The sequence below is a fragment of the Benincasa hispida genome, chromosome 1 (assembly GCF_027475165.1).
Source record: "Benincasa hispida cultivar pf3 chromosome 1, pf3_genome.v1.1, whole genome shotgun sequence".
NCBI lineage: Eukaryota > Viridiplantae > Streptophyta > Magnoliopsida > Cucurbitales > Cucurbitaceae > Benincasa > Benincasa hispida.
In genome coordinates, this window is record NC_143478.1 from 63301782 (window position 1) to 63304645 (window position 2864).

The 2864-nt window shown below is 38.0% G+C and overlaps 1 protein-coding gene across 1 annotated transcript; it reads right to left on the bottom strand.

The window, feature by feature from the left end:
* Positions 1 to 634: 634 nt before the first annotated feature.
* LOC120069177 (Leucine-rich repeat (LRR) family protein) lies at positions 635 to 2401 on the bottom strand. The gene has a single exon (XM_039020851.2). It carries the CDS (start codon positions 2098 to 2100, stop codon positions 847 to 849), a length of 1254 nt encoding a protein of 417 aa, XP_038876779.1. The 5' UTR covers positions 2101 to 2401; the 3' UTR covers positions 635 to 846.
* Between the last annotated feature and the right edge of the window lie 463 nt (positions 2402 to 2864).

Below are 2864 nucleotides of genomic sequence, written 5' to 3' on the forward strand. Positions count from 1 at the left end.
TTCCTCCTCTGTGCTCCTATTTTATCAATCAAATTGTATTATATCAAATTATTACTTATTAGTCAAATCAATTTGTTAAGTTAACATTTAAATAAAAAAATTAACAACCTAGACTACCTAATTAGAGGTTTATGATTAAAAAAAAAATTAGGTGAGACAATCCGAACATTTGGAAAATAAATGACCAAATAGACATATCTATGAAAACTCATATATTAAAATTTTAATATAAAGTATTAAAAAAACTCAGTTAAAGGTTGTCCCCTCCCGTGAAGAGAAAAAGGATCCGTTAGAGTCAACACATGGGAAGTGAAAGCCATAAAATCTGCAACCAAAATGGTGAGCGTTGGCAGTTCTAATTTCAGTATATCCCATCTCACGTGCCCTCTAAAACTCTCAAAAAATCATAAAATATATTTTGGAAAAAAAAAAAAATGCTGCATCCATCTATTGTTACGTCCAAAATCCACCCAATAAAAATCTGTCATTTTTTTTAAAAAAAAGAACTGATTATTTTTTTTATTTTCTAGGGTGTGCATTTAATTATTGTTCATATATTTTTACAGAAAACCATGAAAATTTGGATCATGGTTCCCCAAAATCAGAGAGAACAAAGACTAGAAAGCAAAATATATAGTCCCAATTCCCCATTACTTATTTATCAACCATTATTATCATTACAACAATTTCAGATGGTTTCCAATTAAACAAAGTCCCAATTTCCCCATTAATGAAGGAAAAAGATAACATAGCTAAATCAATCAATCTTCAGAACCTAAACAACACACTTTCATATTATGAACATTATTCTAATCAGAGATTTTCTTTCTTGTTCTCTGTTTCTTTTTATGGTATTACCGGGCCGGCGCTCCGGCATTCGGCGAGGGATTTTTGCTCGCCTCCTTGACAGAAGAAGAACAACGTCGGGCACCGAAACAGGCAGTTTCCAGCGAGTCGGACGGTGGCGGAGTCGGGTTTCATCCGTCGTAGGGGCTCTGGGATTGGGCCGAACAGATAGTTACCGCCCAACAACAGCCTCACGAACGGTGAGATTCCGGGCTCCGGTGCGGCGATTTTGAAGGCGTAGAGAATTGGAATCATTCCAGTGAAGTTGTTGTTCTCTAGTGACAAAGCAGAGAGCTTCGGCATCAACGCCATGAACGGCGGCAGAAATCCAGTAATTTCATTGTCGCTCAAATCGACGGCTATAAGTTCGCTCCGAACGCCGTCAGAATCTGGGGTTTCCACGGCAGAGAATTGGTTGAAAGAGAGCGTAAGTTGCTCCAAAGACGGATGTTCAAACAGAACCGCCGGAACAGAGCCACCGAGTCGGTTGTGACTCAGATCCACAACTTGAAGATTAACCAAATCCCGAATGCTACTCGGAACCACCCCTACAAAGCTATTATTCCTCATCGACAATTGAACCAATGACGTCGGAAGAACAGCCGGAAGCTCGCCAGAAAACCCATTATCACTACCATCCAAATAATACAAATTCTTCAAAACCCCCAAGTTGGGAAAAGCACCCGTGAACCCATTCGACTGCAATTCCAACCGCTGCAGACTAACAAGCCCCACAAAACTCGCCGGAACAGAACCATTAAATCCATTTCCATTCAAATACAGCTCTTCCAACACAGAGAGCGAGCCCAGTGACGGTGGAACCTCGCCGGAAAACGAGTTAGCAGATAGACTCAGTGAACGCAACCGTGTCAAATTGGAAAACGAGTTAGGAATAGAACCAGAGAAAAAATTGTTAGACAAATCAAGCGTTTGCAGGAAAGGGAGGTTCCAAAACACAGAGGAAAGGGAGCCGGAGTAACCAGCCTGGTCGAGGTTAACCTCGGTAACTCTGGAAACGCCGGAGATGACAGTATCGCAGCGGAAACCACAAGTGAATTTCTGGCCGAAGAGATTGTCACATGGGTCGAGAGAAAAATCCCAAGAATCTACACAAGAACCAGAGGAGATGGAAGTTGGGTCCAAAGCATTCTTGAGCTGTTGCAGGACTTGGATGTCTTCCCAATGGGTCTTGGATTGAACAGAAAGGAGAACGGCCATTAAAAGGGGAAAGAGAGGAAGATAGAGGGAAGCCATTTGAAGGAGTATGAAGAAATAGAAGGGTGAGTGGGTTAATGGAGGCGATATTGGGAAAGAGAAAGGAGATTGGGGATTTTAGGGGCTCACAGTGACATAAAGAGGAAGAGGAAGATGCTGTTTTTTGTTTTTTTAATTTGAGGAGTGGGTTTTAAACAGAGAAGTTGTCAGAGCAATCAACTGGTGGATATTGGAACTTTGTATTTAAATTTTGGAAGCGATGTCGTGGGTTTTGGGAGAAGCGGAAGGCAAAGAAGCAGGAGGGGGCCTCTTGCCAGAAATTGAATGATGGATTTCAGGCTAAATGATACACAACTTTGTAAATTGTTTTCAAAAATACCTCAACTTTCAAAAAATTTTTACTCCTCTTGTAACCATTCTATTTTTAGTTTATTATTCTTTAAAATCAAGTTTATAAATACCTTCTCTATGATTTCTTTTGTTTTATTATCTATTTCTATGTAACAAAAAACAATGTTTTTGAAAATTTGAACAATAGTTTTTAAAAAATTATTGGTTTTTTCGAAATTTGATTAAGAATACAATTCTTTTATTTAGAAAAAAAATTGATTAAGAATACAACTCTTTTATTTATGAAATATGAAAACAATTTGAAGAGATTGAGAGGAAACAAACACAAATGGTTACCAAAATAGATCTTTATAATGCTTTTAAGCTTTTAAAAAATATTAAAAAAATATGTTTGCTGTATTTTTTTTTTTTCCAGAAGTCATGTTAAAAATATCCTGAACTTTCAAAAGTTG